This window comes from Taudactylus pleione, unplaced genomic scaffold (genome assembly GCF_031769625.1).
Source record: "Taudactylus pleione unplaced genomic scaffold, aTauple2 ptg000258l, whole genome shotgun sequence".
In the NCBI taxonomy this organism is placed as follows: Eukaryota; Metazoa; Chordata; class Amphibia; order Anura; family Myobatrachidae; genus Taudactylus; species Taudactylus pleione.
In genome coordinates, this window is record NW_028284660.1 from 3679582 (window position 1) to 3705468 (window position 25887).

Below are 25887 nucleotides of genomic sequence, written 5' to 3' on the forward strand. Positions count from 1 at the left end.
ACACGCACAATGCAGCTAGAATACGTCAATCCAGAGACAGACACAGGCGGCACTCAGGGTCTTTGAAAAGGTGGAAAGGTTGAATATATATATCCTGGAATAGTAGGTTTTGCTTCACTGGAATCGAAACTACAAGTACTGTACTTGCTAACCAATAGGGTGTGTTACTGCACATGGCAACATGCTAGAAGGCAGAGCTTCTGTAACCTTGTGTCAAGTTTTGTTCCATGTGAGTTTAGTAGTTGCAGTTTTTGCTCTGTACAGAGACTGCTACGTGCAGGAAGAGTCATCCTGACCATGCAATCTACGGATACGGGTCAGTATTACTGGATATTTGGTCATAGAAAGCTTCTCTCTCCCCTGTCTCTGCTTACCCGGTTTTGTGTTACATTCAGGTCTGCGGCTGTTCATGAGACGGGGACAGGAACATAGAATGAGAGCACAGACACACATACTGTACATACACACACACACACTATATATATATAGTGTGTGTCTATATATAGTGTGTGTCTATATATATATTTATATATATAGACACACACTATATATATATATATATATATATATATATATATATATATAGTTAGTGTGTGTGTGTGTGTACATATATATATATATATATATATATATATATATAGTGTGTGTATGTATGTGTACACACACACATACATACACACACACACACTATATATATATATATATATATATATATATATATATATATATTACATACACACATTATATATATATATATATATATATATACACATACTCTATATATATATATATATACACATACTCACACACTATATATATATATACACATACATACACACGCACTATATATATATGTACACATACATACACACAACTATATATATATATATATAAATACATAGACACACTGTATATATATAGTATATATACATACACATGCATAAACGCACACTATATATATATAAATACACACACACTATATATATATGATATATATATATATATATATATATATACACACACACATACATACACACACACTGTGTCTATATATATATATATATATATAATACACACACGCTATACATATATATATATATATATATACACACACACACTATATATATATACACATATATGTTTATCTATGTGTGTGTGTATACATATATATATATATATATATATATATATAGTAAGTGTATGTTTCCCACCATTTTACAGACCCACATTCTCTTTTTATTAAGATATAGCCCTGATGAAGTACTTTTAAAGGACGAAACACATGGGGTTAATGTGTTTTTGTTCTTGCTGATTATTTGGGTCCTACTGTCATTCTCATCAACCTGTTAGTGTGCTGAATATGACATCTGGGTGGAAAGTTTGCTGATTTAGCAGTTTTTATTTAATTGATTTTATGTTGAATAAACATTTTTACAAATATTAACAAGAGGCCTTTGGCTAAAAAGGGATTATCTAATCGATTACATCTCATAATTTCACCATCACTGACACATTTACACATTAAGTTAAAGTTAAAAGTGCTTTTTGTAAAAAAATATTATTTTATTGTATATTGCATACCATTTATTGGAGGTACTTTTATATTGTTAAAAAGGCAATTTAATGATGTCTATGGTACTATTTTAGTGCCCTTTCTGTTATATATATATATACACACACACACATTTACCACTGCATTATGTCCATGTGCCAGGGCAAAGGGATAAATACCCGCGCAAGTCTAGCAGACATGCAGCTATTCCCACTAATATAATAATTTCTGCATGAATTTAAATGGGTAACTAGTGTACAGCGAATCAGATAATGAGTGCTGCGGATTAGTCCTGCTCCTGAATATTGTCCTCTCGGGCCCTTAAACCAATTGACGGCCTCCCTAATGGGAGCAACAGAACTGCGGAGTACCTATAATACATATAATTAACCCGTATGATATAATCATACTTGCCAACTCTCCGTCATTGTCAGGGAGACTCCCTGAAATAGTAGCAATCTCCCTGTCTCTCTAAAGAGTCCAGCAATCTCCCTGATTGCACCTTACCCCCATTATGAAGCTTTTATAAAAAAAAAAACCCACAGAGATATATACATTAAAATGTGATAATTAGTATCATTTCCCTGCATTGGGTATAAGGCACAATGGGGAAGATGTATTATAGCGGCACTTACCGTGCCGCTATAACGCTTCCCGCTTCGCCTCTTTACTGAGGCGAAGCAGGAAGCACTACCGATGAGATGTACAAACATCTCATCGGCCGGAGAGGGGGAGCGTTAACTCCCCCCTCCAGCGCTGCCCGTTAGAGACAGCGGCGCATCAGCCTAGTGCTGATGCACTGTGTCTCTGTCCTGGCCGGCTCCAGTGAGCATGCGCAGGATCTCGCAAGTACCTCGAGATCCCCGCGTGGAGCCTGGAGCCAGTAGCCGCCGCAGTAGGGACAGCGCTGTCCCTGCTGTGGGGATAGGCTAGCGCCAGGCTGTAGCTGTCGATAACGACAGCTACAGCCGGCCGAACGGTCATACGTTATGACCTTTCGTACATAGCCCAGGCTATCAGGCATAGCGCCCCTGTCAATTACCGCCCAGACCCCCGATCATACATCGGGGTGAAGCGGTATCAGCACACATAACATGCGCTGATACCGCTTCAGGGCTTCTTACATCTCCCCCAATAATCCCTATGGCTACAGGCATTTTTTGAAAAGTATTAGTGTGTTTTCATCAACAAGTAGATCTTTCTAACTGCTTTGTGGCTTGTTTCCATTTGGATGTAAGTCAGTTATATGACACACCTCTCAGATATAGCAGTACACGCCCACTTTACCACCGTACTCATAGGTGCTGCTTTTCCAATCTCCCTGAAATGCTTTTTCAAAAGTAGACAAGTATGGCTATAATACAGCCAGGTATGATTCAGGAGTAGGACAGAAAACTGAATAATCTTATAAGGCGCTGCTGAGACTTATGTAACCAGCCTGAGTAAGCTAATAGTGGAACTAGCAGTTGTGCACAGTTGGTGCTGATAATTTAGGGTTAGGGTTAGGCTACAAAAAAGTGAGGGTTGGGGGGGGAAGAGGGGAGGATAAGTATACTTATCCGACCACTGTCGTGGTACCAACCATTGGGATGCCGCTGTCAGTATTCTGACAGGAGGCATCCAGACAGCCGGCATTACATACCCATTCCAATTATAATACAGCAAAAACATGGTCCCATGATAAAAATTCAACAAATACAAGAGCAAATGATTATAATACAGCAAAAACATGGTCCCATGATAAAAATTCAACAAATACAAGATCAGATGATTATAACGAAGCAAAAACTGAGAAGATAAACTTGTGATCTTTTTTTTTGCAATCTTAGCACTAAATAAGGACGCCCATTTCCCCATATACACATCCGTAATACCTTGCAAGTCTGCAAAAACATTGGTAACATCAAGTAACATTGGACCCTCACCACAATTACACAAGGTCAGACCTCACTCAGGAATTGGTAAACTTCCTGTACGCAGTGAGAGCTCAGGTTGCGTATGTCATTGCAGTGGCTGATTTATGCACGCCCCTGCAACGGCGTCCCAACGCACTGACAAGCCTGCGTTTCACCGACCACCCCCCTTGCACCTATGGTAGTTACGCCCATGAACATGGGGGTGGGTTGTGTATATAGAAGGCTCTACTTTAGTTATTTTTCTTCTTTATTCTACATTTATTAAAACAAAATAGTGGGCACCCTCATTTGAATGAGAGATCTCTACGTGACTCACACTGTGCAAGTTTGTACTCTGTACAGAGTGAGGATTAGACTTGCCCTTGGCAGCTCGGGGTTTATGCATTCTCTGTTAATGAATAAGTAAGTAAAATTTGATAAACAAGAGCTTTGACCTATTCCACAATCTGCCAAACCAGTTATACAACACGGTATACATTCATAACGAGCTTTGAACTCCTGATAAAGGTAGAAAGAATCTCTGTCTATATCACGATTACTTTAATGTGATTTTTCTTTCTTTGCAGAGTCTTCAAAATCCCTAACAGGGAAAACGGTACTCAAGCCTCATCCAGGTAATAATAAGATGAAATATCAAATTATATAGTAACCTCACCTGCAGCTCACCTGTCCTCTGTACACATTACACAGACAACACACAACTAAACATATGCTTGTTTTTTACTGTGTTTTACTGTAGCTCACCTTACTATATGTCAGCATGAGGTTAGCAATGTTTTTAGTACTCCTGAGTATTAATGAGAGAGGACTTCCCAGGTACTGGCAGGAGCTCACTGTGCTCCCGAGTGTCTCTGTGACATCATCACACACCAGGAAATATTACAGCTGCCCCTGATCATCTCTGAATGATCAAGTAAGAACAGTAGGGTAGATGTATTATAGCAGCACACATCGTGCCACTATAACTTTTCCTGCTTCGCCTCTTTACTGAACATATGCCGGAGTGGCCTCCAGCGATCCCTGCCTGAGCACACAACCCTACAGCATAGTACTGATGCACTGTGTCTCCCTTCCTGGCTGTCTCCAATGGGCATGCCCTGGATCATGCAAGCATTGCGAGATCTCGCGTACAGCCCAGAGCCGTCAGCTGCCACAGCAGGGACAGTGCAGTCCCTGCTGTAGTGTTAGGGCAACGACAGCTGCAGCTGTCAATATCGAGTATTGCAGTTGTCGGAATGGTCAGTGGTACTGACCGTTCATACATTGCCCTGCACATTCTTCAATGACAGGGGTGCATTGTGCACCTGTAATTTAATACCGAACCCCACTTTAATACATGGATGAGAAGCGGTATCAGCGCACATAACGTGCACTGGAGCCACTTCTCCTCCATATTGCCAGGTAATACAGCTACCCCAGTGTGACATTCCTCAACCACCAGCCGCTGCATGCCTCCCAAATTTCAGGCCAGGAAAGTGCAGGAGGTTTGATCATTCTGGCTCGGGGTATGGGCAGAGTGTGAGAGATAGGTGACAGAGGCATATTTTGCCCTGACTTATTATGTGTAAATGTTGGGAGGTATGCTACTGCAATTTAAAAAATGCAGATGGACATTTGTTAATGTTAGGAGCTGATTGGCTGGTACTTTATCGCCATCCACTTTATCAGCCTCCAAGGCTTAGTACATCTCCCCCTTAAACTGCTACTTTATACTAGTGTAACACTTTTTTTACCCTCAAACTGCTACTTCTTACTAATGTAATGCTTTAGCAAACTGATACTTACTAATGGAACACTTTGCTGTATCTTCTCATTCCTTCCTAATGCAACAGTTCTCAGTGTCCTCAGTGTTTGGAGGATAGAGGGTACTTCCATGATGCCTGCTCATTCCTTCCCTGACTGCCTGACTCTGACTGCCTGACTCTGACTGACCTGACAGACCACCCGCAAGTGTTCTTCCCGCCTTTTTATATAGCAGCTGAGCCAATGTGGAGCCTCTCACGCAGAACCCACCGCTGCCCCTGGAGAGGAGACATGTCTGCAGAGCGCCAGGACCACAGACATGCTCCCATGGTAATGCTGCCTCCCACACAGTACCCATCGCTGTGGCTGGAGAGGAGACATGTCTGCAGAGCACCCGGACAGCAGACATGTTGTAGTAAAGCCTACATTCTGTGTGTGGCGGTGGAGGTATGTGCATGCAAAATGCTATATTGCAGTGTCAGCGGATGTAGCATTTAGCATGCAGATATATTTGCCGGAGTTGCGTCCTCATAGTTCTATTAATACTATAGGCGCTGGCCTGATGGTACAGTTGGCAGCTAGCTAAAGGTGAAGCCCTAGACGCCCTCCTATACGGCCTAGCCAGTAATCTGGCAGTATGAGGGCCCACCAGAGATGAGCGAGGATAGAGCATTGTAGCAAGAGTCTGCTTTTCCCCCTATATCGGGAAGGATATTGTACCCCCTCCTGTTTTTGCTCCCCAGTGTAGCAAATACATTTTTATTTAAAAAAAAAGAAAAAAAAAATCTAATTTGAGAAAATTTCCAAAGATATCAGACAGCCCGATGAGGGCAATGGTCTGACAGCCTCTGGCAATTATACCAGAACCACAGGTCCCTACCAAATATGATCTGTTAGTCCCCCCATTGGATTGGTTGCATTTTACTTTTACTTTGCAATGCTGAATTATTTTACAGGCTATTATCTTAAGTGCTACTGTTTCTTACTGGTTGTAATTATTTATGCTTTATGTTGCCGTCTTGAGTACTCCATGTGTCAATCAAGTTTCACCTTTTATCTTATTTTATATCCAATCCATTTTAGAATCCTGGAAATATCTGGTCCTGATCCTTGGTACATGTCTGGTGGCTGTTCCGTTAGTTGTACTGATCACTATAATTGTTGTTCTCCCCAGAACAGGTAAGCACAGATCTCTTTGAAACTCTCCTTAAATCAAAATAGCTGGCAGTATATAATGAAAGCTTAGATACAATACTATACTTCACTGATATTGAACGTCTACTGTATATATGTGATATCATTAAGTTTTCTGGTGTTCCAGCAGAGATCTATCATTGCTCCAAACTTATATTGAAATCAGTCCAAACATATATTTAATATTTAAATTTTATTTTAAAAAGTTTAACATTTTACATACAGCTATGCAGTATCAGCTGTCACCAATTTAAAACACAGGATTCATTTATAAACTCAGTTAATGATGGACAGATTATAATAGTTGGTAATTATAAATAATTCCACAATTAAATTGCAAAACAGAGGCTGAAACATGTATTCTTGGGAGTAAGGTAAAAAAATTCAAATAATAATTTTGCTCCTGGGTACGACCATTCTGCACTGCAGGTAGAACAGATGTGAAATGTACAGAGAGAGTTAGATGTGGGAGGGACGTGTTCAAACTCAGATCTAAATTGCAGTACGGATGCAGCCTCTTTTTACCCAGCCTGTTTGCGCCATATGGTACAAGACGCTCTGCGCGGCTGAGACGCTACGAGAGGAGTCACATACTAAATCTTTTCTTTAAATTTTGTGTCTCAGGGTCTGATTCAGAGATGGACGCTAATGTGATTGCAGCTGCGTTTTCGCACGGACCGCAGCTAGGGACTGCCTTCTCATCTGCGTGCGACGTCGCGTACCAGCGCAATTATCGGTAACATCGATGCACATTGACCAGCCATGTAGCTTTTCTCAAATATAGTAGCTCTCCTCACACGCAGACAGCTCTCATGCGGCGTAGGAGATCACAATAGCTAATTTATGCACGCCCATGTAACGGCATTTAAACGGTTAGACACACCTGCGTTTTTCTTACCACCCCTCGTTACCACCCCAAATGCTGACTACCTGTCATTCACTTTGGGAATGGGTTCTTTGGGCCTGATTCAGAGCCGGACGCAATTAGCGCTCGCTCGTTCAGAAAAAGGGGGTGGCTATTCAAATGAACCGTTCGCTCTTTGCGGTCTGTTGCCGCCTCCTTGTCTGAATGAGCAAACAAAACATGCGGACGTTTATTTGAAAAATACGCCCCTTGGCCGTTCGCATCATACGTCATGTCCGCTATTTATTAGATTAATCGAGTACATCGAACAGCGTATGAACTGCTCGCTATTCTTGTGGTTGGTTTTTCCTACCACTATATTGCGAGCAGTTCTGACTATAAAACAACCAAGTGACGTGGTCAATGACGCTGCTGTTTTAATTATGCACACCCATAAAACGCCCGCTTTGACCTTTAAGCACGCCTGCGTTCTGATCTCCACTCCCCGTTTTCAAGCACCTTCCCCTGTTACCACCCACATACGCCTCATTCTGTCACTCAAAATAGCAGGCATTCGTTATATAGCGAACAAACGATTTTCGGCCGCACTGACTGGTTCGCGCATGTGTATTAAAAACCGTACGCATGCACAGATGGGCGAACATCGGTCGGAACGAGCGTACTGCCGCTTACGAGCGGCTCTGAATCAGGCCCTTTGTGCATGCAGAATCGCAAGACAGTCACTGCGGGTGTGACACAGTAATGTAGCATTTCACATGCAGATACAGCCGCAGTCACACACAGAACATAGGCATGCTGCATATCATTTGTGCATTCTATTTGCATCACTGTGTGAATAAGACACATTTGAAGGTAAAAATACCACACGAAAGATGTTCTGCGCTATCGAGTCGCACGGCGCTCACGTGTTTCGTTTAACGAGACTTGTAGCGCAAGGAGTCAAGATTTATGTGGACACATCTGTAGGTAAAAAGTTGCATATGACGAGCAGTGTAGTTTTGTTACTTCTAATTGTTTTATTTGTGCAAATAAGACACAGTATGAGCAAAAAAAGATGAGTGGCCATGTTGCACGGTGCCTGGTGCACTGTGAGGGACTATTTGGCGCAACTTGAGCAGAGTGTATGAGGACACATGTACACCGTTACTTTCTTTTTTTTTGCTTCTGTAAGAGCAACTACTTCTGTTATGTGACAAATGGGCAACTTTTGCCCAGCTGAGGAAACTCCTATGTGAGGAGCTTTGTCTACCAGGTGATGTTGTGGCACAGTCCCCAACTGTCTCTCACATGGAGTATATATTCCTATCACTGTAATGTTTTCTAAGTTAGACCTAGTTATATGGGCAAAGGGGCCATGGCCTATCCTATTGAGGTATGATCATCCTACTTTATAAATAAATATAACATTACATAGGCAGTAAGTAGTAGGAGATAACAATGTGCCCACAGGAAGCTCATTAACCTGTTTTCTTTCTTGGGTTTCAGGTAACCAGGCATGCCATCCTGCAGAAGATGACGTGAAATCCATGACAGACACTTCCTCATGTAAGTTAAATGTACACATAATTGTATGTCTTTCTTTTATATTGTGCCTCACTTGACAAATTGTACCTTTGATGCTGCACACAAATGAGCACTAAGATGACAGGAATTACCAGGCTGCTTGTGCTCTATAACTATTCCTTTCCCTGTAGAGCAGAAACACCCCCCCTGTTCTTTATTGCTCATAGGACTTCAGCCCATAGTCAGGGATTACTCCAAGCTACTGTACAGTATCCCTATATTGGTAAGTGGTCAGGGCAGGCAGCAGACTTCAACCTCAAGAGAAATGGTCAGGACAGGTAAAATTCAGGACAGGGGCAAGAACAAGGAACACAGAAATTAAGACAGACAAGGTACTCCAATGTTGGGTACGACTGTAAACGATGAATGGTGTTCATGGTTGCCTCTATTATCTAGATACAAGTTACATGGCACCAGCCTGTCATGTGATCTTGCTAGGAACATGCCACCTGACCCATCCAACAAGTTTAGGGGACTAGTTATACTTTGGTGTTGTTGATTTTTGAGGAAGTGATGACCTTGGAAGGAACCTTTAATTTCTAGTTTAGATAACAATGAGGCATCCATGTGAATATTGCAGATAGTTACACAAAATAGTACAGAATGGGCAGAGGTCACGGGAAGAGAGTTAAATTCAGGGAGAAGAGGTGTTCCATGAGAAAAGCTGAGAGCTGACAACGTAGCATTATGAGATCACAGTGGATACTGGCCGTGGAGCAGTGGATGGGCCTGAGGTTGAAATACTAAAGGAGCTGTTAAATAGCTGGGAAATGAACCAGGAGAGATCTATCAAGAAGGCCAGAAGATTGAAGGATGTGCAGGAAAAATAGAAATGGAGAGAGTACATGAGGATGAGTATGGGGAAGTAATCCTTAGGCTTTTGCTGTAAGGTGAGGTAGGTGGTTGTACACAAGCTAGCAGGATTACTAACAGATGATAAAATGCATTTTTCCAAACATTAATGGATGACAAAAGCTGATCCTATGTTGTTATTTATCTGTTTACAGTACAATCACCAGAAACCTCCATACAGAAGTTTGCACCATGTGAGGATGATTGGATCTGGTACAGGGGCAAATGTTACTATTTCTCTGAGGACCGTGATACATGGACCAACAGCCAGAGCTTCTGTGCCTCACATAATGCATCCTTGGCACTTATTGATGATGAGACTGAACTGGTGAGTGTGATAGGGGGTCTGGTATGCTATATCATTGGCTTTGTAATAATGCATTAGTTGCTCTTGTATTTAAGGAGCTCATTCAGAACCGCTCGCAAGATGTGATCGCTTGCTGGCAAAAAGGGGCCGGATATTGTAATGAAGTGCTCACACTGCGTCGCGTAAGAATGCCCACTATGTTTTAGCGGGCTACGGCAAAGTGCACTCGCAAGTGTCTAAAGACGCCCCCTTGCCTCTCGCAGCAGACGTCATCTCCATGAAATGATGGATTAATTGGGCCTATCGAGAGTCATCGGAGCTGCTCACAGCTCTTGGGGTTGCCTTAGCCTACCGCAAACACTGCGATCAGTGCTGGCTGAAATACATTAAGGTGACGTGTACCATGACGCTACTTTGTAAATTATGCACGCTCTTTAAATGGCATTTTGGCAACCTGACACACCTGCGTTCACACATCCACTCCCCCGTTCACAAGCACCTTCCCCTGTTACCACCCACAAACGGCACTATCTGTCACTCAAACTAGCCACCTGATAGTGGCTTACGAGCTACCAAAATCAGAATGCAATGAATGACTTGCGCACGCACACTGCGAATTATACGCATGCGCAGATGTGCGAAAATTGCTCCGAGCGAGTGTGCCTTAGCGAGCGGGTATGAATCAGGTCCAAAGTTTCTAATGATGATCAGAGTAAGTCTGGCGGTATCTAGGTTTGTATCTCACCAACAAAGACATGGAGTGTTGGTGAGATTAGATTATATTACTCATGCCATTACATTTCTACATGTTATGTGTTTATAGGCAGTTGGTATTCACCCAAAATATCTGTCTTTTATTCCTGACAGAGGTTGTTGTACAGAGTTAAGGGCATAGACAATCACTGGATTGGTCTAAGATGGAGCAGTACTAATAATGGCTGGACCTGGACTAATGGAACATTATACACTGAGCAGCTGTAAGTTTTCTCTGATTGTATACCTTGGTAATATTAATTACTGTATGATGACTATATTTGCAAGTGCAGTAAGCATCAGTAACAATCTTACTGCTTGCACTCAAAAAATAAATAAAATGAGAACTGCAGGTAGTGTGTGTAGGAGTTGAAAGCACTGGTATGCTTGGTATTGGTATGGCTAAAGATACGTAAGTATGTGATACATATGTGCAGTAGGGAAAAAGTGCAAACTGCAGCCAGAAAAGGCTGCAAATGCATTATCGCCACAATCTACATGAGTCCCTTATGCAGGGCTGGACTAAGGTTGTGGGGGGTCCCCAAGGACTAAAATATAATTATATGTCTGTATTTAAAAGCAATTCACCCAACTCTGCAACACTGATACATACTTTCAGGACACTGGAAGGGATTTGAACACCAAACCTCCTATACCATACCTGGAACTTGAAGTCATGACCTTAAACATGGCAGTGAGACAGCTATTTGCTCCTACGTAGGAAGCCTGGTAATTCTACTTATATGCAGCTTGGTGTAATCAGTTTAAACCATTGCAGCTAAGCAGATCTATGTAGTGTGACTGTGCAGCCACATATCCAATACCCTGCTGCCACACACTACATAGATCTGATTATACTGATGACAACAATTAGTTGTATATCGCTAAAATTATCAGGGTTCTTAAGCAGGAGCAAATAGCTCCATGTGTTTGGCTTCTGCATTGCAGTCAGACTCCTATCAACTTGGTCTGCCTGCCTCACCCCAATACATCAGTAGAACATGGAGCATCAAGTTCCCATCAATTGAAGTAGTTAAGGGAAAACTATTCTAAAGGACGGTGGTGAGTGGCAGGCATAGGGATCCGGTGGCATGTGCCCCCTGAGTCCCCCTTAATCTGACTCTGTAGGCAATTATATACAATATAAACCTTCAGTATCTGATTACTGGTTTACATAAATCAAAGGAGCAAAATTTTATTTCTGTGTTTCCCTTGTATCAAATGTGCTACAAGGGCATACTGATGTTTGGGGCCCATCAATGTATCTCCAATTCTTGACTTGTGTAAACAAAACCTCACTGTCTCAGTGATCTAAAGCCTTATAGTTTTATTAAATCATACGAGTATTGGGAATACTACTGATGTTTATATACAGCCATGGCCAAAAGTTTTGAGAATGACACAAATATTGGTTTTCACAAAGTTTGCTGCTTCAGTGTTTTTAGACCCTTTTGTCAGATGTTACTATGGTGTACTGAAGTAATATTACAGGCATTTCATAAGTTTCAAAGGTTTTTATTGACAATTACATTAAGTTTATGCAAAGGGACAATATTTGCAGTGTTGACCCTTCTTTTTCAAGACCTCTGCAATCCGCCCTGGCATGCTGTCAATCAACTTCTGGGCCACATACTGACTGATGGCCGCCCATTCTTGCCTAATCAATGCTCAAAGTTTGTCAGAATTTGTGGGTGTTTGTTTGTCCACCCACCTCTTGAAGATTGACCACAAGTTCTCAATGGGATTAAGGTCTGGGGAGTTTCCTGGCCATGGACTCAAAATTTCAATGTTTTCTTCCCCGAGCTACTTAGTTATCACTTTTGCCTTATGGCAAGGTGCTCCATCATGCTGGAAAAGGCATTGTTCATCACCAAACTGTTCTAGGATGGTTGGGAGTAGTTGCTCTTGGAGGATGTTTTGGTACCATTCCTTATTAATTGTCAATAAAAACCTTTGACACTTATGAAATGCTTGTAATTTACTTCAGTATACCATAGTAATATCTGACAATAAGGTCTAAAAACACAGAAGCAGCAAACTTCGTGAAAACCAATACTTTTGGCCATGACTGTATATATGACAGCATGTATTAATTGAAAGCATGCTCATGAAAATGTGCACTCTATGCAATATTGTAATAATTTAAAGCAATATCTCACAACGCAGTATTGTCTTTTCGTTTTTCTAGATTTTCAATCCAGAGTTTATCATTAAATTCTGATAAATCCGAATGTGTTTTCCTGAATCATGACCAAGTCAAAAGTGAGAATGAAAAATATCGGAAAAAGTGGATTTGTTCAAATGCTAGGGTTTTTTTGTGATCATGTTAAAATTTGCCTTAACTGACCAGAAGGGGAAGACTTTGACGCAGTTGGTCAGCTTAGCACATATCATTTCAATGTGTGTCACTAACATTCCCTATATTAGCTCCTTTGCCGCTGAGGCCATTTTTCAGCATTTGCACTCATTACATTCCAGCATCATTATCACAGATTTATATTATGCAGTGCCCACACAAATTAAATATTTTGTTTTCAGAAGACTTTCAGAATTTCCGATTAGGCAAGGTTGGGGGAATTTTTCTCCAAGCCTGGATTGCATGCTTTTTCTGTAGTGTAGGTGATTAAAGTCTGTTAACACTTTTAACCTTTAACATTCATGTTTTTGATTCATATAGTTTGATAGAGGGTACTCTTTAAAATGGGGCACAAAATGCCTACAACTTTTATGTTGTACCATAGTGGAGATAGAAGGACTTAAAATCTGTATCCCCTCTGTGTTCATTCTTTTCTTTTACAAAAGTGACCACGACCACTACCAGCCATCCCCACATCTGGACCAGTGGACACAAGTTCATTTTACTTTGTTTTTTTTTGGGTTCCCTCTATCAATTTGGGATTTGATGTTGCAGTGGAGTTAATACAGAGAACAGCGTGAAGTCACTACAGCAGCGCTAATAATGTAATTAGTAAATCAATGACTGCAGAGAATCAAATTTTATATATATATATATATATATATATATATCTCATACATGCTCTGCACTCACCTAATTACATTCCAAACTATATTTCGTTTTGGAAATGTTTGTTCCAAAATATTGCAGTCGTTTGTCAAGCCAGCCACCTTCATCAAAGTCTTCCCCACTGGCCAGTCCGCAAAACCACGAGAGCTGCTCTGCTTCATTTGCCACCAAGCATTACACAAATTATATACACAAGTTATGCTTTTTTCATGGGCTGAGGTCTGTTTATTTACTGTATGTGATGCTAAGGTCTGTTTATTTACTGTATGTGATGCTAAGGTCTGTTTATTTACTGTATGTGATGCTAAGGTCTGTTTATTTACTGTATGTGATGCTAAGGTCTGTTTATTTACTGTATGTGATGCTCACAGAATTATGACTTCTCTATGTTTTACATAAATATTTATTTATTTTTTTAAAATTGAACATCAATATGTGTAGTTACTTATTATTTTTAAACTGAGGGCCCTGTTAACCCCTTAACTGGCTAATATTTGCTACTATAATTGTTGTTTCTGTTTATTACATGTAATTGGTTGCTATTTGGGCCTAATTCGTTCAGTAAAAAATTACAAACAAAAACATTTATACATTAAATAAAAGGATGGTTTTTATATATATATATATATATATATATATATATATATATATATATGTGTATGGCCTGACATACATACATACATCATACATTTTTTTTCTGTAACTGTATAAAACAAAGGTTGCAAGGGAGAATTGTGGGATCAGTTTATTGCCATACAGGGTTTCATACACTATATGGGCTCAAAGGATGCAAGGCGCTATATGAGCCTGGTTCAGAGGCGGACAGTAATGCAAATGCAACTGGATACCCTCATGGATAGCAGTTACTAAAATTCGATAATGCCTTCAAAGCACACCCCAGCATAGGGACGCCCACTGCTGCCTTCTCATATCCGTACGATGACGTGCAACAGCGTAGACATCGGTACCATCGATGCTCATCAGGCAGTCACGTAGCGTGTAAGTCATGTCTGACCAGCTGCAGCTCTCCTGACACGCAGAGAGGTCTCATGCTGCACATGAGAGCACAATGATTAATATTAGGGGTGTGCATCGGCCACTTTTCGTGTTTTGTGTTTTGGTTTTGGATCTGGATCTTTCTTCGTGTTTTGGATCTGGATTGGTTTTGCCAAAACCACCCTTCCGTGTTTTGGGTTCTGGGTTTTGTGTTTTGGATCTGTATTTTTTTGAAAAAAAGCATAAAAACAGCTAAAATCACAGAATGTGTTGGTTTTTCTGCTCCTATGCTATTATTAACCTCAATAACCTTAATTTCCACTAATTTCCAGTCTATTCTGAACACTGAACACCTCACAATAGTGTTTTTATGTCCAAAAGGTTGCACCGAGGTAGCTGGATGACTATGCTAAGCGACACGAGTGGGAGGCACAAACACGTGACCCATCTAGGCGTGATACTGCAGTGGCAGACAGGATGGCAGTTTGAAAAACTAGGCCCAAAACTGTACATAATGCAAAGAAAAAAAGGAGGTGCAAGATGGAATTGTCCTTGGGCCCTCCCACCCACCCTTATGTTGTATAAACAGGACATGCACACTTTAACAAACCAATCATTTCAGCGCCAGGGTCTGCCACACAACTGTGGCTGAAATGATTGGTTCGTTTGGGCCCCCACAAAACAAGCTGGCAATTAATCTGTCCCTGCACAAACTGGCTCTACGGAGGCAAGATGTCATCCTCATCCTCCTCATCCACCGATTCCTCACCCTCTTCAGTGTGTACATCCTCATCCTCACAAAGTATTAACTCGTCCCCACTTGAATCCACCACCACAGGTCCCTCTGTACGTTCTGGAGGCTGGTCTCCCTGGAAGAGCTGATAATTCATTTTGATGAACATCATCTTCTCCACATTCTGTGGAAGCAACCTCCTACGCCTTTCGCTGACAAGGTTCCCGGCTGCACTAAACACTCTTTCGGAGTACACACTGGAGGTGGGGCAACTCAGGTAAAATAGAGCCAGTTTGTACAGGGGCCTCCAAATTGCCTCTTTTTCCTGCCAGTACAGGTATGGACTTTCGGACATGCCTACTTGGATGCTGTCACCAATGTAATCCTCCACCATTCTGTCAATGGTGACAGTATCATATGCAGTGACAGTAGACATGTCAGAAATTGTTGCCAGGTCCTTCAGTCCGGACCAGATGTCCAAACTTGGTCCTGCCTGCCCTGCATCACCACCAGCGGGTTGCTTAGGATACCTAAGTTGTTTCCTGGCAGCCCCAGTTGCGGAAGAAAATGAAGAAGGAGCTGTTGACGTGTCACGTTCCGCTTCAGCTGACAGTGTGTTCACCAGCAGGTCTTTGCACCTCTGCAGGCTTGTGTCGGCCGGAAAGAGAGACACCACATAGGCTTTAAACCTAGGATCGAGCACGGTGGCCAAAATGTAGTGGTCTGATTTCAACAGATTGACCACCCTGGAATCCTGGCAAAGCGAATGAAGGGCTTCATCCACAAGTCCCACATGCCGAGCGGAATCGCTCTGTCTTAGCTCCTCCTTCACTTTCTCCAGCTGCTTCTGCAAAAGCCTGATGAGGGGAATGACCTGACTCAAGCTGGCAGTGTCTGAACTGACTTCTCGTGTGGCAAGTTCGAAGGGCTGGAGAACCTTGCACAACACAGAAATCATTCTCCACTGCACTTGAGTCAGGTGCATACCCCCTCCTTTGCCTATGTCATAGGTGGATGTATAGGCTTGAATGGCCTTTTGCTGCTCCTCCATCCTCTGAAGCATATAGAGGGTTGAGTTCCACCGCGTCACAACCTCTTGCTTCAGGTGATGGCGGGGCAGGTTCAAGAGTGTTTGCTGGTGCTCCAGTCTTCGGCACGCAGTCGCTGAATGGCGAAAGTGGCCAGACATTTTTCGGGCCACCCAAAGCGTCTCCTGCACGCCCCTGTCGCTTTTCAGAAAATTCTGCACCACCAAGTTTATTGTGTGAGCAAAACATGGGACGTGCTGGAATTTGCCCAGATGTAATGCCCGCACAATATTGGTGGCGTTGTCAGATATCACAAATCCCCAGGAGAGTCTAAGTGGGGTAAGCCACTGGGCGATGATTTCCCTCAGTTTCTCTAAAAGGTTGTCGGCGGTGTGCCTCTTACTGAAACCGGTGATACACAGCGTAGCCTGCCTTGGAACAAGCTGGCGTTTCTGAGATGCTGCGACTGGTGACGCTGCTGCTGTTGCTGCGTAAGGTGATACAGCTACCCAGTGGGCTGTCACAGTCATATAGTCCTTAGTCTGCCCTGTTCCACTTGTCCACATGTCCGTGGTTAAGTGGACATTGGGTACAACGGCATTTTTAAGGACACTGAGGACACTTTTTCTGACGTTTCTGTACAGTCTCGGTATCGCCTGCCTAGTGAAGTGGAATCTAGACGGGATTTGGAACTGGGGACACACTACCTCCATCAATTGTCTAAATCCCACTGCACTAATGGTGGATACCGGACGCACGTCTAACACCAACATAGCAGTCAAGGCCTCAGTTATATGTTTTGCTTCAGGATGACTGCTGTCGTACTTCATCCTCCTCGCTAAGGACTGTTGGAGAGTCAATTGTTTAGTAAAAGTAGTGGTGTTCCTAATTCCTCTCTGGGATGATGAACGACTCCCAGCAGCAGCAACAGCAGCAGCGGCAGCAGGAGGCGTAGCAATGCAGGATCCTCCGGAGGAATCCCTGATAGGAGAGTCAGTCATGCCAGTGACATGGCCTGCAGGACTACTTCCGATCCTGACTAAGGAGGAAATTGATGAGGAGGGAGTTGACGGTGTGGTTTGCAGGTGCTTGGATACAACAGGACAACGGGATTTAGGTGTCCCTGGACTGCTTACGGTCTTAGCCAAAGTTTCTGAACTTGACAGCAACTTATTATGAACGCGCTGCAGGTGCCGTATAAGGGAGGATGTTCCTAGGTGGTTAACGTCCCTACCCCTACTTATTCCACCTTTACATGAGGTACATATGGCAAGACAGTTGTTGTCTGGATTTGGATAGAAATATTGCCTGACCAAAGAGGTGGAATGTTTGGTCTTCTGCCCAGGCATGACCGTGATGGGCTTTTTCATCCCACGGACAACAACTGTCTCCCCCGGAGCCTGATTTAAACAAACCACATCACCATCAGAATCCACCTCGCCAACTTCCTCCTCAGCGCCAGCTACACCAGTATCCTCATCCTGTTGTACTTCAACAGTGACATCTTCAATTTGCATATCAGCAAGTGGACTGTGGGTGCTCCTTTCAGCACTTGCAGGGGGCGTGCAAATGGTGGAAAGAGCCACCTCTTCCCGTCCTGTGCTGGGAAGGTCAGGCATCGCAACCACCACCACAATTGGACTCTCCTTGGGGATTTGTGATATCTTCTTAGAAAGCACAGTTCTTCGCTGTGCTTTTGCCAGCTTAACTCGTTTGATTTTTTTAGTGGGAGGAGGGCTTCCATCGTCATGTGAAGCTGAACCACTAGTCATGTACATACTAGCGATCGACCTTAGCCGTTCCTTGCAACTCCATGTCGTAAATGGCATATTGGCAAGTTTACATTTCTCTTCAGCTGATTTAAATGTTTTTTTCAAGGTCATTTTCCTGAACTTTGTCATTTGGGATTGTATGTGCCCTCTATTATGACATTGGGCATCGGCCTTGGCAGACGACGTTGATGGCATGTTATCGTCTATGTCATGACTAGTGGCAGCAGCTTCAGCACTAGGAGGAAGTGGTTCTTGATCTTTCTCTATTTTATTTTTATCGGAGAAAGTTTGGTCCTCCATTTATGTTATATCGATTTGATATATACGTGCGGCTAAACACAGAAAATATTTTTTTATTTTTGCTGGAGAGTAGTGCACTTTGTGGGTTACACCAGCCTTTAAGAAATGAGCCAGCCGGCTCTTTACTTATGGGACACAGGCGCACGCTTGGCGCTGCTCCTTTGTTGATGCACGTGCGGCTACTGCGCACACAATTCACAAACACAGAAAATATATATTTTTTTGGTTTGGAGTGGAGTGTACTTTGGGGGTTACAGCACCCTTTAACGGTCAAGCCAGCCGGCCATTTACTTATGACACAGGCGCACGCTTGGCACTACTTTGTTGATGCACGTGCGGCTACTGCGCACACAATTCACAAACACAGAAAAAATATTTTGTTATTTGGTTCGGAGTGTACTTTGGGGGTTACAGCACCCTTTAACGGTCAAGCCAGCTGGCCCTTTACTTATGACACAGGCGCACGCTTGGCACTACTTTGTTGATGCACGTGCGGCTACTGCGCACACAATTCACAAACACAGAAAATAATTTTTTTTTTGGTTTGGACTGGAGTGTACTTTGGGGGTTACAGCCCCCTTTAACGGTCAAGCCAGCCAGCCCTTTACTTATGACACAGGCGCACGCTTGGCACTACTTTGTTGATGCACGTGTGGCTACTGCGCACACAATTCACAAACACAGAAAATAATTTTTTTTTTGGTTTGGACTGGAGTGTACTTTGGGGGTTACAGCCCCCTTTAACGGTCAAGCCAGCCGGCCCTTTACTTATGACACAGGCGCACGCTTGGCACTACTTTGTTGATGCACGTGTGGCTACTGCGCACACAATTCACAAACACAGAAAAAATATTTTGTTATTTGGTTTGGAGTGTAAATTGGGGGTTACAGCACCCTTTAACGGTCAAGCCAGCCGGCCCTTTACTTATGACACAGGCGCACGCTTGGCACTACTTTGTTGATGCACGTGCGGCTACTGCGCACACAATTCACAAACACTGAAAATATAATTTTTTTTGGTATGGAGTGTACTTTGGGGGTTACAGCACCCTTTAACGGTCAAGCCAGCCGGCCCTTTACTTATGACACAGGCGCACGCTTGGCACTACTTTGTTGATGCACGTGCGACTACTGCGCACACAATTCACAAACACAGAAAATAATTTTTTTGGTTTGGAGTGTACTTTGGTGGTTACAGCACCCTTTAACGGTCAAGCCAGCCGGCCCTTTACTTATGACACAGGCGCATGCTTGGCACTACTTTGTTGATGCACGTGCGGCTACTGCGCACACAATTCACAAACACAGAAAATATATATTTTTTTGGTTTGGACTGGAGTGTACTTTGGGGGTTACAGCACCCTTTAACGGTCAAGCCAGCCGGCCCTTTACTTATGACACAGGCGCACGCTTGGCACTACTTTGTTGATGCACGTGCGACTACTGCGCACACAATTCACAAACACAGGAAATATAATTTTTTTGGTTTGGAGTGTACTTTGGGGGTTACAGCACCCTTTAACGGTCAAGCCAGCCGGCCATTTACTTATGACACAGGCGCACGCTTGGCACTACTTTGTTGATGCACGTGCGGCTACTGCGCACACAATTCACAAACACAGAAAATATAATTTTTTTGGTTTGGAGTGTACTTTGGGGGTTACAGCACCCTTTAATGGTCAAGCCAGCCGGCCCTTTACTTATGACACAGGCGCACGCTTGGCACTACTTTGTTGATGCACGTGCGGCTACTGCGCACACAATTCACAAACACAGAAAATATTTTTTTTTTGGTTTGGACTGGAGTGTACTTTGGGGGTTACAGCACCCTTTAACGGTCAAGCCAGCCGGCCCTTTACTTATGACACAGGCGCACGCTTGGCACTACTTTGTTGATGCACGTGCGACTACTGCGCACACAATTCACAAACACAGAAAATATTATTTTTTTGGTTTGGAGTGTACTTTGGGGGTTACAGCACCCTTTAACGGTCAAACCAGCCGGCCCTTTACTTATGACACAGGCGCACGCTTGGCACTACTTTGTTGATGCACGTGCGGTTACTGTGCACACGATTCACAAACACAGAAAATATATTTTTTTTTGGTTTGGACTGGAGTGTACTTTGGGGGTTACAGCACCCTTTAACGGTCAAGCCAGCCGGCCCTTTACTTATGACACAGGCGCACGCTTGGCACTACTTTGTTGATGCACGTGCGGCTACTGCGCACACAATTCACAAACACAGAAAATATTTTTTTTTTGGTTTGGACTGGAGTGTACTTTGGGGGTTACAGCACCCTTTAACGGTCAAGCCAGCCGGCCCTTTACTTATGACACAGGCGCACGCTTGGCACTACTTTGTTGATGCACGTGCGACTACTGTGCACACAATTCACAAACACAGAAAATATATATTTTATTGGTTTGGAGTGTACTTTGGGGGCTACAGCACCCTTTAACGGTCAAGCCAGCCGGCCCTTTACTTATGACACAGGCGCACACAATTCACAAACACACAAAAAATATTATTTTTTTAGCACTTGGGGGGAGCACCCCTGATGGACAGAGCACCCCCTGGTCAACACTACAGCACCCCTTTAGGACTGGGACACTGCACAGGACTTTGGAGTGGACACAGCCCCTTAGGAGAACTGACTGCACAACACAGTCCAGCCAGCCCCTATGGACTTTGAAGTAGTGGACACAGCCCCTATTAACAACAGCAGCACAGCACAACACAGCCAGCCCCTATGGACTTTGAAGTAGTGGACAACAGCAGCACAGCGCTACACAGCACAGCACAACACTACTCTGCACTACACTACACTACACTACACAGCCCAGCCAACCCTAACTCCCACCCTCCCTCTTCACTGTCCACAGCCGAGTGAGAAAATGGCGCCGACGCGGGTACCTTATATAGGATCCAAAACCCGCGAGACTCGGAAGGCGGGATGATGACGTTTTGCCTCGATTTCAGATCCGAGTCAGGCGGGAAAAGTCGAGCCTGACTCGGATCGGCCTCGGATCGGGGGGGCTCGGGGGGGTTCGGATTTCAGAAAACCGAACCCGCTCACCCCTAATTAATATATATATGCACGCCCACGAAACAGCGTTTAAATGGTCAGACACGCCTGCGGTTATCTAACCCCCCCCCGTTTCTGCCCACAAATGCTCACTATGGCTGACTATGGCACTCACTTTGTGTTTGGGCACTCTGTGCATGTGTGATAGCGTTGCAAATACTGCGTGTGTGCAGTATTTGCACATTTGCGTTAGCAAACAGTCGCTGAATCTGCATAAAAATCGCAATTGCATCCGCCTCTGAATCAGGCCCTATGGTCGCACAGAGTAACAGGAGAGAGGGTGTCATGTGTGCCCAGGTGATGTTAGGCGGTGTCTAGAACAATATCTAGGACTTGCCTTTAATAGAGCCCATTTAAATGTGTGTACTGCAATTTAAAGGACCCATACCAATTAAAATATCCTTGGGCAGGTAATAGAAGTGCTAGCCCAAAAGAAGGGGTCTCACCTTCAAATGCACCTTAGATACACATATACACAGGAAAAAAGGGGGGATAAGCTGCACATCCTAATCTTAATCTTAACATGCCTGAGCCCTGTTGTTCTACAGTAGAAAAAAGGGGGAAATTGCAGTTGCACGCTCTAAAGGTTCATACACACTGGGCGATAATACTGATTACGAAATCGTAATCGTGCAATTGCTCAGTAATTGTGCACAAATCGTGCACCATAATGTAGGAGACGACCAGCAAAGCGCGCTCACGCTGGTCGTTTCCGACATTGTCCACTACAGGGGATCAGGAACGATTGTATGATTACGATGCCGTAATCATACTTTCTTTCCTGATCGCCCAGTGTGTACGCACCTTAAGCACGAAGAATTCTGATGATCAAAATATTTATAATAAACTCCAACAATTAACACATTTTTTAAGTAAGGTTCTTAGTACATGTTTGGCCAAATATGTTTGCCCACCAACCACATCACAGTGAACCTCATCAGGTGGGTCCCTAATTCTGACACATTAAATACATTTATTTAGGATTTACCTTTAATGGCGCCCATTTAAATGTGTGTACTGCATGGTAAAGCACCCATTTCAATTAAAATCACCTGGGGCAGGTGGGACCTTGTATCAAAAGGTTTCTTTAGTTACTTCTTCTTACCAAACACAGTTGGGTCCAAGATGTCGAGTCACCCACAATAGAAATAGAAATATACTGCACACTGTAGTGCATTACCATACTGTAGATAAAAAAAAAACATTTGTGCAGACAAAGGCACTACATAAAAAACATAAAATATCCCCAAGCCCACATTCATACCGAAGTACGCTAAGTGAGATCACTCGGCATACTCCTCCCTCCTAAAACGGGGATTGCTGGAAGGAATCGTTGGTTTTCAGATAGTGGTGTTTTCACACTGGAAAATGAGAGGTAGATTACTAATTTGGGGGCCAGTTGCTGTGCTTTTCTCCCTGTGGGGGTCCTCTCCACCATACATTTGACTCTCCATTTGATGGTATTGCTTCAGCTGTGTGCGTATCGAGCATGGTCTCTGCACTGTGCATTTTTTTTGTTGTGTGCTCTTTCTTGCTGTTTTTTCTGTGTTGCATGGTGGGGAGTGTTGCTTTCTGGTACTCTTTATGAGTGCATACTGTGTGTGTTGTAAGGAGATGTTTGTGCCTCTGGTTTCCCATTGCAGATCTTTCTCCTCTTCCTTTCCTTTTGTTTTCTCCATTTGCTAACATTGGCACCAGCTGCTTTTGGGCCTGGCCTGCTACTTGCTCTGTGCCCTGCAGTCCATATTTGACTCCTGTGTGTCTGTGCTTGCCTGTGCTGTGGTGGTTCAGGCCCATCTGTGGGGCCTGCTGTTTTGTGGGCATTGCGTATTATATTCCAATTGGTCTTTGCATGTTTTTGGTGTGGCTTGTGGTCTGATGCCATTGTATGTGTTTCTTGCCTAGTGCTACAGTGCTTGTGGGCTCCAGCTTTGGGCCATGGTGGGCATGCCTCTTCCATCACTTACTCTGGGATGGCCTTGCATCATCTCTGGTCCTCTGACCTGTTGGCATAGCGCTGTCCATGTGTACTTTCCTTGCCTACTGGACAAAGGCCTGTCCAGCTGATGTGGTATGTTGTCAACCCATTGTTCTCTGGGCCTGATTCAGACCCGTTCGCTAGGCTGCGTTTGCACGCTGCTGACCGATTGTCGCTTTCTGCGCATGCGTATACGGCAAAATGTGCAAACACGAGCCAGTTATTGCAATCGGGAAGCGATCACCCAGAACACACCGACTGCCCGCTAGTTTGAGTGACGGAATGTGCCGTTTGTGGGTGGTGACAGGGGAAGGACTTTGAAAATGGGGGAGAGGTGGTGCGAAAGCAGGCGTGTCTGAGCGTCAAAACGGCGTTCTTTGGGCATGCATAATTAAAAGTTTGCATCATTGTACACGTCACCTGGCTGTTTTTAAGACTGAAGCACTTTCAGTGATTGCAGTAGGGTAGGGTCAACCACAAGCACTGTGTATGCAGGCGACGGTTCCCCATGTTACCGATTGTTATATACACTTCCTGGAGATGACGTGTGCTGCGAAGGGAAAGTGGGTGTCATTAGACTGGCTTGCAATCGCACTGTTGCCGCACACTAAGACATAGCGGGCGTCCTAATGTCTTGCCATGCGATCACGGCTTTTGCATATATTAGCTGCGTGCGAACGTAGCCTTGCGAAAGGATCTGAATTGGCTCCTCTGTCTCTTGGTTTTATTACTCACGTTCTTTGAACCTGGTTGTTGGTGGGAAAGCACTTTTTAGTGGCATTAGTGTAATTTCTAGAGATGAGCGGATTCAGTTCCCAGAGAACCGAACCCACCCGAATTTAGCATATCCGAGTCGGATGCAAGCAGGCTCGGAGGTTCCCGCCTTACTCGGTTCTCGAAACCGAGGCAAAGCCGCCTGTGGAGACTGAACAGGGAGGGTGGGTAGTGTAGGGCTGGGAGAGGTGCTGGTGCTATCTGCTGTGTCCTGGGCTGGTGCTGATCCATTCTGCTCTCTGGTCATGGTGGTGTCACTGTTACTGTGCTGTCTCCTGAGTCCTGATCCATTCCAGTCTCTGGTCACGATGCTGTCACTATCACTGTGCTGTCTGCTGATCCATTCTGGTCACGGTGCTGTCACTGTCACTGTGCTGTCTGCTGTATCCTGGGCTTGTGCTGTGTTCATCTCTGGGCCCAAGTTCTGAACTCCAAAAAAAAAAAAAAAAAAAAATCAAAGTGTCTTTATTATATTTTTCTGTGTGTGCTCGTGGGTGTTAGGCTTAACCGCAGTAGCGCACAAGAACCAGCCAGTGCTGCCCGACTCCAGTCGTGCTCATTAAAAAAAAAAAACAATACAAGTGCCTTATATAGTTATATTTTTTTCTTCTGTGTGTACGTGCATGGGTGTTAGGCTGAACCACAGTAGCGCACAAGATCCAGCGACTCCAGTCGTGCTCTATCAAAAAAAATAAAATTTAAAGTGTCATATTTTATTCTTCTGTGTGCTCTTGGGTGTTAGGCTTAACCGCTGTAGTGCACAAGAGCCATCCAGCAACGCAAGTTGCAACCTTGTGCTGACAGACTACAGTCGTGCTCCAAAAAAATCTCTGGGGCCAAGTTCTTCTGGAGCTGACATAAAATAAAAATCATCATTTGTCTTTTTTTCTAATATTTTGTGTGTGCGCACGACTGCACGTGTGTGAATTTTGTAACCGCACCTTGGCTACACTATTGGTGACAGCAGTGCAAGGCAGTCAACTTCCTCGACCTCTAGGAAGACCCATGCCCCAGGGCTTAAGTCATGCCATCGATATGGTAAAACAGGTTTAACTGAAATTAAGAAAACAAAAATTGAAAGGATGTTTGCCTTTAGATATACAAAAAAATGGCAATATTCCATTCACTACATGAAGTGGAAAGGAAAGGATAAGGCATTGGCCTTTCTTTATGAATACTGCTGATAGCCCTTCTGCTTGTAGTAGTAGTGGTGGTGTTCCAATTATAAATGTGAAAGTTGTTAAGACAGCTCCGGAAAAACCAACTGTGTGCCCTGAGAAATCGAAATCACAGATCCTCGAGGAGAGTGCAAGTGTGTTTCGCGGTTGCCATGTGTGAGCCCGACCTAAATACTAATGTACTGGAGGATCCTCCAAGTTCCAACATTTGTGTGCCCTCTGTAAATGTGGGGAAGGGCAGTCAACATCTTGCACATGTAGTCATTGA

General features: G+C 43.7%; 1 protein-coding gene across 1 annotated transcript; it reads left to right on the forward strand.

Moving 5' to 3' along the window:
* Positions 1–234: 234 nt before the first annotated feature.
* LOC148514817 (C-type lectin domain family 2 member D-like) lies at positions 235–14196 on the forward strand. Its single transcript, XM_088480927.1, has 7 exons — positions 235–316; positions 4035–4082; positions 6295–6390; positions 8756–8815; positions 9841–10013; positions 10860–10969; positions 12934–14196. Exons 1-7 carry the CDS (start codon positions 298–300, stop codon positions 13064–13066), a joined length of 639 nt encoding a protein of 212 aa, XP_088337053.1. The 5' UTR covers positions 235–297; the 3' UTR covers positions 13067–14196.
* The last annotated feature ends 11691 nt before the right edge of the window (positions 14197–25887 follow it).